General features: G+C 53.0%; 1 protein-coding gene across 1 annotated transcript in view; it reads left to right on the plus strand.

Annotated features, from left to right (window-relative positions):
- Positions 1-12,103, plus strand: part of FAM193A (family with sequence similarity 193 member A) — a 69,670-nt gene that overhangs the window by 2,319 nt on the left and 55,248 nt on the right. The window contains exons 2-3 of the mRNA XM_011374716.2: positions 10,042-10,175; positions 10,512-10,679. Of these exons, the coding sequence (XP_011373018.1) occupies positions 10,042-10,175; positions 10,512-10,679 (302 nt within the window). The remainder of the gene's footprint in view (positions 1-10,041; positions 10,176-10,511; positions 10,680-12,103) is intronic.

Genomic DNA, 12,103 nt, shown 5'->3' on the forward strand with positions numbered 1-12,103 from the left:
GCTTTAGTTAACTCAGCTGCTGACACCCCCCGGCCCCCGCAGGCAGGAGCTCCAGTGGGCACTCGGACCATTGCTGCCCTCCTGCCCCCTTGGCCGAAGGAGGCCCCCTCACTGGGCTTTCAGGTGTCTGTCCCTTTCATCCTCTGTTGCTGTAGTCCCTCTCTTCCTTTTACATGTCACAAATCTTTACTTCTGTCCTGGCTCGTGCCAGGAGAAAGCTAATGCTCTAGAATTGTCCATCTTTACAGAACCCACCTTTGCCCGTGCCCTCCCATCGAGCTGGCACCATCCTCCTCCCTTCACAGCCATACGTGTTTCTGGGCAAATTTAAAACTTGCGGTTTGGTCTGATTAATGAATAAGGGATTGTCCATTTCCCTTCAGCTTCATCCGGGTGCTGGACGTCGTCAGCCGTCGCTCCGCAGCCGTGCGTAGCTGGGCTCTGCGGTCCCCACCACGCCTGCAGACCAGCTCCCCACCCCTCGCGCTGGTGCCCTTTTCCCTCTTTAAGCCAGTCTGGCTTGAAGTCTGTCGATTTTGTCTTTTCAGTGAAGAGCTTTTTAATTTCTTAAGATATGTCTCACTTCTTCCGTGTCATTAATTACTGCCCTTCTTCTCTGCGTGCATGTGGTATAGACTTGGCCATCGATGCTGTGGTTCACGTGATAAAAGCTTAGCGGCACAAACGAGAGCCGCGCGGAGTCCCTGAGCTGTCCCTCTGGCTGTCTCCTCCCCATCCCCCTGCCTTCCCAGAGGCATCCACTGTTGCCAGATTCTAGTCTGTTCCTCTGGAGATGCTCAGTTCTTTTCTGCTTATTAAAGGTGGTGGTGGCAGACACCACAGTGCCCCAGGTTCCAGACGTCTGTCAGTAAGTGAAGACGTGTGGTTCTCCCAGCTTCCTGTTCCTGGACAGGGACACGGACGCCATGCGAGGGGGCTGTGCGTCGGTGCGGGCCGGGGGTGCTCTCCAGTTTCTAGGCCCCTTCTGAGGGCTGCCAGCAGGTGTCTGGGAGCCTGAGCTTGGGTGCCAGCTGCTTCGGAGAGCTGCGTTCCTGTGCCTTCTCACCTGGAGACCTGTGGGAACCTGAGCCTCCCTCAGCTTGCCTGCTTGGAGGGAGGGAGGGGAGACGGCCCTGTCCCCCGCACTGGTGCCAGCAGCCTGCCAGGAGCCACGCGGTCCTGCTGATGCGACCACAAATTCGGTTTTTTCTTCTTCCTCAGTGGCTACCCTGCCACTTTCCTAAGTTGTGTTCTTAGCCGTCAGTTTCTTTTCTTCCCCTCTGATGTGCTGAGAACCTCTAATTACTGCTCTCAGTTTTAAAATGTTGGTAGTATTGGCTCCATTTTAAGTATTACCCGATTTTCAGTATTTCTATTTTCAACCGTGAATTGTTGAGAAGTCTTTGTAAATATCCACACGTGTGTCTCTTGGATCACCTTCAGTCCTGCTGTTACAGTTTGAGGTTGTGGTCCAGTCAGTTACACTAATACGTGGCTAGGTTTTTCTGACTGTTCTGTGTGCCTGAAAATGTCTTCTGAGTTCAGATACCGGACTCTGTGTACTCCCACGTGAACCCGTGTTCTTACTAATTTTTTGAGTGCTTCATCTGTTAATTTCTGAGTCAGATCAGTTAAAACCTACTATGCGTGTATTATTTGTCCTTTTTTCCTCATAAATGTTCCCGTTTCTGCTTTACGTGTTTGAAGGCTGTTCTGGGTGAGTGCGGGTTGAAATGATTGTCTTGGCGCAGCGTCCTTCTGTTGCACTGTCGTCGTCTGTGGTGGCCCCTCGTCCTCCGGGGCTGTTGGCTCGCCGTTCGTGAGCCACGCGGGGGCCCCTCCTGTCCTCCGACACCTGCTTCCTCCAGGCTCGGTGTGCCACGCAGAGGGGCAGGCTGACTGAGTCTCAGAGAGAGCCTGCTTCTTCGCGGTGAGGTTGGCCCTTGTCGCTGACTCGTCACTGACCTGTCTGGGTGTCTTCGCCCTCTTGTGCAGACGGCACGTCCACCCTTGCACACCCTCGCTCCCAGGCCCTCCCTCCCTGCTCTGCGTCTCAGAGCACCGGCACCTCCGTCCCCAAACCCTGTCGCTCGGTTTTCCTGGAGATTTGCACTTTATCACACTGTCCGTACAGTCCGTGGTATTCTGTTCAGCATCATGTTTGAGATTCGTAAGTGTTGTGGTTCCTTGGTTTCTGTTGCTGTAGGCCACTCAACTTTCTGACTACATTGTAGTTTGCGAGTTTTGCTGACGTCCTGCTTCGTCACAGGGTCCGAAAGGCGTGCGCTAAGGATTCAGCTTGACCGCAGCGTGCGGTTGTACTGCGCAGGGACGCGCTCGGGTGGGGCTGGCCTTTTTAACCGAGCGTGTGGTGACGAGGAACGCAGCGGCCACCAGCAGCTGCACGGGCTCCGTGCTTGCCCAGGTGCCAGCAGTTCACCCACTTGGCCCTTACAGATGTTAGCACAGCGGACAGACAGATGGCATCGTAGTGTAAACGTGGAGATGGTTTCGACTGCGGACCTGACGAGGAGGTGGTCGGGACGCCCAGGGCCCATGGACCACACTTTGGGGGCCACTGTTCTATTGTGTTGTTTGTCGTCATCTTACTGACGTGTCGGATTTCTCCGTACGTGCTCGGTGCCGTCCCTCTGTCGGCGATGCGCATTGCAGATGTCACACACCTCATTTTCGCTTCCCTTTTCATTGTGGTGTCTTTTGATGAACAGAAGTTCATTTTTAATCTAGCCAAATTTCTCATAATTTTCCTTAGTAGTTACTGCTTTCTTCAGTCCTGTTGGAGTGCTTCTTTCTGTATGAAATCATAAACATATTTTCGGTGTGTAGTTTTTTTCTATCAGCACAGTCCAAAGAAATACGTGAATGACAAATGAAAGCCGCATGAGTAATTGAAAATTTTTTAGTAGCATGTCAAGAGCTAAGAAGAAACAAGTGATATTATATTTTAACTCAATATATCCAAGCTCATTTCAGCCTGTACTCAATATAAAAAATATTAATGACATATTTTCTATTTTTTCAAACTAAATGTTTAAATTTTGTGTATTTTACACTTAGAGCCCGTGTCGCTTAGGACTGCCCACATTTCAGACCCCCAGTAGCCGCACACGACACGGGGTTACCGAACAGCACAGTTCTAGATGTCTTTAAGTTGTTCATCTGACCGTGAGTCCTTTGTCTCAAGTGGAATCCCAGATTTTTTCAAGAGTTGCAATTTCAAGTCATAGTCGGCCTGTCTTGGGTGCCCCGTATGTTGTGGGTGGTCACACGCTCCTCACGAAGCCTCCTCCAAAGATGCCGCACCCACCTTCTCGGCCTTGGTCACCAGCAAGACCCATGGCGGGGGGCAGGGCGGGGCAGCCCTGGGAAGCATCAGGCCTGGGAGCTGTGAGGTGGGGATGAGCGAGAAGCAGGGTCAGTGAGGCAGGAGGGAAGCGGGGTGGCATAGCGGTGATCTGGGGCGCTGTGCCACGTGGCTGTCAGGTCCGGGAGGTGAGAAGCCAGCGCTTCTGCTCTGCGGGCGCTGGCCAAAGACCCGAGATCCCCGGTTGCTAGGCCGAGGACTTCAGTATGCTCGGCCCAGGTCACGGGCACGATGGGGCTGTCCCCTGCCCCCCAGGCCCCATGCCCGGGCGCTGTGGGCACAGTAAGTCTGTGTTGCAGCTCAAGAGCCCCGAGTGCGGGGGCCTGCTTAGCAGCCAGCCAGCCTGCTCTATCTCGAGGTCATCGGCTGCATAAACACCCTGCGGAGTGGCCCAGCAGGGGTTCAGGGGGACACTCAGGCCCTTACAGCCGTGGCATATCCAACGAGATGTGGAGGAGCGTGAGAGGCCACGGAGGACTGACTCCCATGTCCTCCTGGCAGACGTTTTTAAAAAGTCACCGGGAAAGGTAGGGCGTGTTGAACGTGGGGAGAGCGCGGGGCTCCTGCTGGCTGTGCTGGTAGCGGGAGCGCAGGACCCAACTGGACCGTGTGAGGAGCAGCCTGACGGCCAGGAAGCCCAAGAAGCCTCAGTGTGCGGTTTGTAAGGTGCTTATCTGCGAGGGCAGGAGAGGCCGGGTCTGGAGGAGGCGCGTGGGTGTTTAGGGACCGAGGGAAAGAGTTGCCGCTGAGGAGCTCCCATTTAAACTTTATTTTGTACAGCATCAAAATTTGATATGTATTTGAGATACATATCAAATATGTGTGTGTGTGAATAGGTAGATGATACACGTGTTACGAGGGATAATGGCATGAACCCCAGGCCGTCACTGATGCTGTGCGCCTGTCCGTGTGCCCCTGCCTTCCCTGTCCTCCCCACTTCTCAAGTAGCCACTGTCCTTAAACTCTGTGTCTGTCATTCCCTCTAAAAAACCTTTTTAAAATGTTACCACCTATGCGTGTGTCTCTAACAAGCTATTTAATGTGGGTTGGATCTTGACGAAATGGCATGTGCGTGTCGTCGTCTCTGTCTTCGTTGAGAAGACGCCTCGTGCTGTCTGGGTAGCGCCAGTCTGTTCTTTTTCACAAACAAGTTATCCATGATCCACGCATAATTCATTGTTACTATAGTTTATTTATTTGTCAGTAATTTTGTTGTAAGATATAGAGTTTTTTCCCATTTTTTAGCAATTATAAGAAAAAATGCCATTGGGCATTTACATACCTGTCTCCAGGTACTCGTTTCTAAGAGTTTTGTTTGGGTGTGTATCGGGCAGGATTCTCCAGAGAAAGAACCAGTAGGACGTGGATGAAGGGATGGGTGGGGGGTGATGGAGGGGGGATGGATGTATGGATGGATGGGGGATGGGGGGATGGATGGGTGGGGATGATGGAGGGTGGAGGATGGATGGATGGATGGATAGATGGGATGATGGGGGATGGATGGGTGGGGATTGGACAGAAGAGGCGATTCATTGCAGGGATTGGCTCACGTGGTTGTAGAGGCCGAGATGTCCCGTGACCTGCTTTCTGCGAGCCGGAGGCCCAGGACAGCCGGTGGCACAGTGCGGTTTGATTCCAAAGGCCTGAGAACCAAGGGGCCAGTGGTGTCAGCCAGGGTCCGAGTGTGAAAGCCCTAGAGAGGACATGCTGGTGCCTGAGGGCAGGAGACGGAGGGCTCAGCTCAGACAGGGAGCGCGAAGTCACCCTTCCTCTGCCCTCCGTTCTCTTCGGACCCTCAGTGGGATGGACGAGGCCCACCGCGCTAGGGAGGGCGGCTCCTTTATTCAGTCCTCTGAGTCAGAAATACAGTCAACGGCCTCGCAACCACACCCTACGACGGTGTTCTGCAGACTGCCCGGGCCCCCCTTAGCCCAGTCAGGCTGGCCTGAAATCCGCCATCCCGGAGTGCCAGTCTGTGGAGCAGACTTGCCGGGCTGCAGCTGAGGGAGACGCGTCTGGAAGGGCACTGCAGTGTGCCGAGGGAGCGTCCCGGCCATGGCCCCCGCGGCATTTAAGTCCCGGTCACCTCGATTCCTGCCCTGACTCGTCGTGAGAGAGGCAGCGCTTGAAGTCATATGGGGGCGGGGAGGAGTAAGGTAGACAGGTGGTGCTCATAGGCCACTAAGATGAGGAGTCGAGACCTCTTTCTAGAAGAATCATCCTTCCATTGAGAGGGTTCGCAGGTAAGGCTGCATAGGATGCAGGCAAGGTGGCGGCGGAGAGGGTAGGAGTTGAGAAGATTGCTTTAAATCTTTTTACGAGATTATTTCTGAGAGGGAGAGTGGCTTTAGCGGGACGGGGATGAAGCGGGAGTGGGTAGGGTTTCCGATGGCCTCCGTGAGAAGTGAGAACAGGGAACTGGCAGGGCATCTAGCTGCTGGCCAGCCCGACGTCCCTGTCAAAGGTTGAGGCATCACCGTGTGGTGGCCCCAACCTGCCCACCAGCAAGGATGTCCCCCTCAGCGGCATCCACGCGTAGGGCAAGGAGAGAGATTCTGGGGGCTTGGCAGGTTGGCGACGGGCCCAGCAGAGGCAGGCCTCCAGGGGGCTGAGAGCAGAGTTGGCTCACTGCTCCTGCTGGCATGCCCTGCCACCCCTCTGAGCTGCTGATGACCATGCACCCCTGAATTTCTGCCATAGCCGCTTTGCCCGGACTCCAGTCTCACTCAGCTCAGGGCATCTGTACAGGGCTGGCATAGAGTAGGCACCTGGGGATGGCTTTTGAGTGAAGGAACAAACTTCCTTTGACAAGCATGCAAAGATAATGTTTCAGGACTTCGGAATGTTCACACTACTCATCCTGCAGGTAGAGTTCGCACTTTGGGGGCTGCGGCTGTACTTCCACGGCCTGTGAATTCTCTGACAGCGGAGACAAGTTTTGTTTGTGTTCTGGTAATGGGGGAGGCACTTCCAGATCATCGGAGGGGGCCCACTGTGTGTCGGAAGGCTTTGCCCCGACTCTTGTGACCTGGTGGGGCTGGGTGTGCTGCTTTTAAGGCTGCCGAGGAAGGAGCAGAGCTCGTCTTAACACTCACTGAGGCCAAGGTCAGAGCCGGCAAAGGCCTGGCTCGCTCTGTGCAGGAGAGAGTCAGACATGCAGAGGGGGCTGTCGCAGGGCCCACCACCCAGAGCCAGGCCTGTCGCAGTTGGCTGTTTGCGTAGGCCACTCATTCGTGTCTCTTTAAAGCAATGTTTATTTGAACTTCAATGGTTTTCAGGGTTGTGTATGTGCGCGTAGTAGACCAACTTAGGTTTCTACAGTTATACAAAGGCTTAAGATAGAAACCCTATCTCATTTCACATTCGTATGTGTTTAAGTAACAAAAGTAGTTTGGTTGGGGGTGAGAGATGGCGCTTTTGGAGGCTTCTTTTTTCTTCTTTTTGTGAGAATTATGTTTTCTTTAAAGGGGTCTATGTAGCACTGCCGCATCCTGCCGTGAGGATGAGTGTCGGGCACATCCACACTGTTTGTGTTGTCGAGCCCAACTGTTTCAAAGGCGCTGTTCTGGTTGTGGACATCAGCCATTGTGTTTGTGTTCTCAGACGTGTGGTTAAAGGTGAGTCTTGCGTGTCACACCAAGGGGCCAGGTTTCTCACAGTTACTGTCTATAAGGCGTACAGTCCCAGTTTAAACCGGCCATTTAAGAGTTTGCTAATATTCTTATCTGAATGTTTGCCCCGGTGTGTCTTGGTTCCTGACACAAAGCCCTACAGCTCCTTTGTAATGAACTTCACAGGAGCAGTTGCTGACATTTGTCGCTACTGCCCAGAATGGTCCGATTGAGAGGACAGAACTTGGGACAGCCTCATAGAAAGATGATCGGAAGAGTGGCTTTTGGCTTTTCCTTGCTCGACACAATGCATTTGAGATTTTTTTCCTGTCGCAGCACGTCTCAGTAGCTGATCCCTTCTTCCTGCTGAGAGACGTTCCGTTGTGTGGATGAACCACAGTTTGTTTCTCCATCACCAGCAGGGACGTTGTGTTTCCTGGTTTTGGCTGTTACGAAGAAAGCTCCTGGTAGCATTTCAGTACAAGTCTCTGTGTGGACGTAGCTCATTTCTTTTTGGTAGATACCTAGGAGTGGAATTCAAGGTCATAGGATAAGTGTATGACTACCATTGATGTGAGGAGCTGTCATGCTAATTTTCAGAGTGCTTGTCCTGTTTTCCAGCCACATATGATTGTTCCTGCTGGTCCCCACCCTCGCCAAGGCTGAGTATTGGCAGTCCCTCGTTACAGCATTCTGGTGGCTCGTCGTGTCATTGCATATACTTTTAATTTGCAGGTTCTTAATGACTTGTTGAGCATCTTTTTGAGTGCTTATTTTCCACCTGTCTCTCTTTGGTGAAGTGGCTGTTTAAATCTTCAATTTTTTCTCCCAGTGTGTGGCTTGCTTTTTCATTATCTAACATTTTTTTGAAGAACAGAAGTTTAAAATTTTGATCAAGTCAAATTTACCAATTTTTAAATGACTCGGGCCATTTGTGTTCTATGTGAGAAATCTTTGCTACTTAAGGTTACAAAGATTTTTTTTGTCTTTTTTTTTTTTTTTAGATGTGTTATGGTTTGAGCTTATGTATTTGATCCCTGATCCATTTTGAGTGATGTTTTGTGTTTTTTTTTTTTTTTTTAAGTAACTGTCGAGGTCCATTCTTTTCGCATGGATATCTAATTGTTCTAGAACAATTTTTTGAAAATACTGTTTTTCCTCATTGAATTACTTTGGCATCTGTGTCAAAATCAGCTAATGCTGTATGTGTGGTCCCACCGCTGGACCGTGTTCCACTTCACACACATGTTTGTCTTTTTGTTAGTACCATACTATCTTGTCTCCAGAAGCTTTTTATAGTAAGTCATGAAATTAGGTAGGAGAGGTCCTCTGGCTTTGTTATTTATTTCAAAAGTGTTTTGGTTATTCTAGTAGGTCCTTTGCATTCCCATATAAAGTTGAGAATCACCTTGCCAGTTTCTGCAGAAAGGCCTGCTGAATTCTTAACCTGCATTGTGTTGAGTTATAGACCAATTTGGGGAGAATTGACATCTTAATACTGAATCTTCCAATCCATGAACATGGTATGACTGTTTTTTTATTTATTTAGGTCTTTTAACTTTATTCTTAGAATAGTTTTGTAGTCTTCAAACTACAGGCTTTGCATGTAGTGTATTGAAAAATTTCCAAAGTATTTTATTATTTTTCTTAATATTTTAAATGTTATTTCTAAAATTTTTCAGTTATTGTATATTGCCAGTATATAGAAATGCAGTTGTTTTTGTATAATTAACCCTTGTATCCTGTGAACACTTATTTATTAATTCTAGTGATTTTTCTAGAATTTTCTTTAGGATTTTCTACATAAATGATCACGTCACCTACAAATAATGTATTTCTTCCTTTCCAGTCTGTATGTCTTTTATTTTTTCTTGCCATATTCCGTGGGCTGAGCTCTCCAGTATGATGCTGACTAGGAGTAGGGTGAGCAGACCTCTTCCCTGTCCCCAGGCTTCAGGGCAAAGCAGCCAAGGATCACTAGTGGGTACGGGTCTGCGTGGGGCAGGGGCAGAGTGGGCGGGGGGGTGGAGAGCACGCCCTGCACCACAGTGACCCGGCCCGCCCCACCTGCCATGTCAGTCAGACCCATCTCCCTTCCAGTCACCTGCCGAGCCAGCCTTGTCACACTGGCAGAAACCCCGGATGTCTCATCTAGTGCATGGCTTCTCTCTCGGCCTTAGTGCCTTCGAGGATCCCCGGGGGACGTGTGGGGTGGGGGCGGCACCAGCTTGCCCTGCTTCCTTGTGCCATCCTGGCTCTTCCTGGTACGGGAGGCTCTGGCAGGACTTGTGGGTCTCCATTCTTTGTCAGGCTCTCTGACGTTCTCTTTGGTGACAGGGGCCCGAGGTCCAAGTGGGTGGCCCATAGTGAGTGGCTCCTGCTTTAGGTTTTCTTAGACCTCAGTCAGGGCTTTGCACTGGACTGTCTCTGGGGACTCTGTTGTGACACCCCCAGACCTGCTCTCTTCCCCTGGTATAACCCCGGGGTCTGCTCCCCAGCGGGAACCTTCTCGAGTGGGTTCTCGCATGGCGACACCAGACCCTGCCCTCAGACAGCTCTCGGGACTGGCCTCACCAGGTGGGTCCTGGGGAGGCTCTGCCTTTTCAGAGTCAGATGTCGGTGTCCGAGCGCCTAGACTCCAGAGGACACGCTGCAGGCCCTCAGGAGGATTTTCTCGCACTTTGTCCGGTGGCACAGTGGGGTGGCGCCACACGTGTCTGAATGTCCTTACCAACCACCCAGCCCAGGAGTGAGACCCAGGCCCACAGAGGAGTGACAGGAGGGACAAAGTTCTCTGTGTGAGATTTCCCTCGGGCGCCTTCGTGACTCAGCTGCTTCCTGAGGTCATTGGGGTTGGGGCAGTCACTGCCCTCCTGGGGCGTGCTGCGACTGTCAGCAGGCAGCACACAGCGGTGCCAGAGAAGGCGTTGCCACGTCGCGTCGGTCGCGCCGTCTCGGTGCGGTTCTGCGTGCTTTCTGCAAGGCACGTGCTGCCGTCGGAGTGGAGCCTCTGACCGGAACTGCTGTGCTGTTCTCTCCTCCCAGCAGGGACAAGACTTCCTCCTCCACGCGCCCCCTGGCGGGCCCCAGGCGGAGGCCGGCGGCGGGAGGCTGGCCCTGGGCACCCAGCCGCTGCCCGCGGACGCAGCGTGTGCCTGCGAGGCCTGCAGCGAGCGCAGGTACCGGTGGGCGCGGGGGCGCGGGGCGGAGCTGGAGCAGGAGGCGGCGCTTTCATAGCCGCCTGCTCGCCTGAGAGGGGGCCAGCACCGGCCCCCCTTCCTGCCCCAAGGACGAACGGGACGGTGGGGGTGGGCTGTGAGCTGCCCCTGGGCAGCCAGATGGCCAAGGTCTGGGATCCAGGCCTTCGGCCTGGCCGATTCCCGCCTGCGAGGAGGGCCTGGGGCCTCTGGAGACAGGGTCCTTGGGGATTGGGCAGCCGCGGGCTCCCTGGGTGCTGTGCGGGTGGCGTGGACTGTGTGGCCACCCTGACCTCCGGCCCTCGTGCCGCCCCGCAGAGAGATGCCTGCCGACGCAGAGCGCGAGCCGCAGCAGCTGCAGAACTACTGGTCGGAAGTGCGCTACATGGTCCGCTGCATCTACCGCCAGGCGGGCACCCCGCTGGCCGACGACCAGGACCAGTCGCTGGTGCCCGACAAGGAGGGGGTGAAGGAGCTCGTGGATAGGTACACCTTGTCCCCGTGTCACGTCCTTCCCTCCCTCCCCTCTGCCCGGTGGGCTCTCCTTTCAGGGTCTGGAGACGCTTGGCCGGCCCCCAGCAGATGGCCCAGCATAGCGGGCCCCGCGTAGGCCCGTGTTCTTGTTCCACTGAGGCTTGCTGCCTGTGTAATAAGAACGAAGCGACACGGTTCTGTCGTCTCTCGGTGCTGGGATTGGCAGGGACACAGCCGTTTGAGTACTTGCTGTGCCAGGGGTGATGCTAAGCATTTTGTCACCCTCTCACCCGAGGAGAAGAGGCAGCGTCCCATCTGCGAGGTGAGAAACGGAGGCTCTGTGCGGTCCGCAGCAGGAGAACCTCCCTGCGCGCAGGCAGGGTCCGCTGTGCCAGGCCTGCCCTGGGCGTGTCTCGCGTGTCTCACGGGAGTGGCTGACAACGCGGTGTCTGCTGCTCAGAGGGCACCTCGTGCTCGTGACAATGCAGGATTGGAGGTGCACGTGATTTTTATTCTTCCTTATAGATTGTAGCATCTTTTTTCTTTTTTTAAAATGTTTCAAATAAAAGCAATAAATTTGAGCTAGACATTTCATGGATTGATTCTCACGTTGGTTTCTTTTTCTCACGTTTTGAATGCAGCACCTTCGGGGGTTTTATGAACTCTTCTTCGATGTACACTGGAGCTTGCCCTGGAGGCAGGAGTGGTGGCTGGCCATGGCTTGTGTTAACTATTTGGTGCATTCGGCCAGTGTGTCCAGGGTTTGACCTGTGGACCTGTGCTGTTCCATGACATGGTTCCAGGTGGTGTGTGCCTTTTTCAGAAGTTAGAGTTTCCTAGTGAGTGTTAGGAAAAAGTATGTAATCTGCACATCAGACCCACACTTCACAGCTTACGAATACTTAGGAAGAAAATAAAGTAAAATAAAAGACAGCTGAAAGAAAACATTTAAATACTAGCGCAGGTGAGGGATGTTACGGCAGGGATTATGAAGGTGAGGGTTTGGATTGCTGAGGTTGGGGACAGTGTGACTCTAACACAATAAATACCCTGTGAAAGTGCCTCGCCCCCATTAGAGGTGTGTGTATGCCGTGTGTGCTGTACTTTCCTGGTCTTTGTGTCCAGAACACTCCTTTTTGCTGCTTAAATGCCGATAGATGTCAGAAAGGGCCATCTGCGAAGCTCGCATCCAGGAGCTGCACAGCTGGTGGCGCTACCCTGGCCTCCCGCATGCTGCCCCTCGCCCCCCGCCTCACCTCTTCGTGCTCATACCTCCGTTTCTGCCGCGGGGCCTTTGCACTTGCTTTTCTCTCTGTCGGGGTCGGGCTTCCCTTTTTGGGGTTTTTCTTTTTTCTCCCTTCCCTCACTCCCGTTAGTCTCCAGTCACCTGTCTGAATCCGAGGGCTCCCCCACCCCCGTCACTCTTTACCCTGTTA

This window comes from Pteropus vampyrus, unplaced genomic scaffold, assembly GCF_000151845.1.
Source record: "Pteropus vampyrus isolate Shadow unplaced genomic scaffold, Pvam_2.0 Scaffold253, whole genome shotgun sequence".
NCBI classification, from domain to species: domain Eukaryota; kingdom Metazoa; phylum Chordata; class Mammalia; order Chiroptera; family Pteropodidae; genus Pteropus; species Pteropus vampyrus.